Consider the following 582-nt stretch of genomic DNA (forward strand, 5'->3'; position numbering starts at 1 on the left):
TTTTTTTTTTTTTTTTTTTTTTTTTTTTTTTTTTTTTTTTCTTTTCCCTACAGTATGTAACACAGATATTGACAGACCCGAATTCTGAAGAAAGGAAGAGGCCGTCTTATTATCTATGTATTGATTATCAAATTTATCATTCAAACTAAAAAATGAAAAAAATAAATAAAAACAAGAAATATAAAATATATAGAATGACATATGCATAAATTATTCTTTTAACACATACACGCAAAAATATATATATGTACATATATATATATATATTTATATATTTATATTTATTTATATTTATTTATTTTATTACTTAAATAAGTTTATATAATATAAATATTCCTCTGACGGTAATACGATCCTTTCGGATGACCATATATTATTATTAACCATATTCATAGATGGGTTATTCATATACATATTGTTCATATCCTTAAAAGCTTTATTCATTGTTCCCATGTTTATAAATACAAAAATATAAGTATATATCACAACAATATTTTCTTAAATGTATAACAATAATATATAAATATAAAAAAAAATATATATATATTATATTATAGGTGTACAAATATTTAGTATATATCT

General features: G+C 18.4%; 1 protein-coding gene across 1 annotated transcript in view; it reads right to left on the minus strand.

Annotated features, from left to right (window-relative positions):
* Window positions 1-453, minus strand: part of PRSY57_1024400 (formin 2, putative) — a gene marked incomplete at both ends in the record, with an annotated part of 3996 nt that extends 3543 nt beyond the window's left edge. Inside the window, 2 exons of the mRNA XM_020114889.1 lie at window positions 52-145; window positions 308-453. Of these exons, the coding sequence (XP_019970435.1) occupies window positions 52-145; window positions 308-453 (240 nt within the window). The remainder of the gene's footprint in view (window positions 1-51; window positions 146-307) is intronic.
* Window positions 454-582: the final 129 nt, after the last annotated feature.

The sequence above is a fragment of the Plasmodium reichenowi genome, chromosome 10 (assembly GCF_001601855.1).
Source record: "Plasmodium reichenowi strain SY57 chromosome 10, whole genome shotgun sequence".
Lineage (NCBI taxonomy): Eukaryota > Apicomplexa > Aconoidasida > Haemosporida > Plasmodiidae > Plasmodium > Plasmodium reichenowi.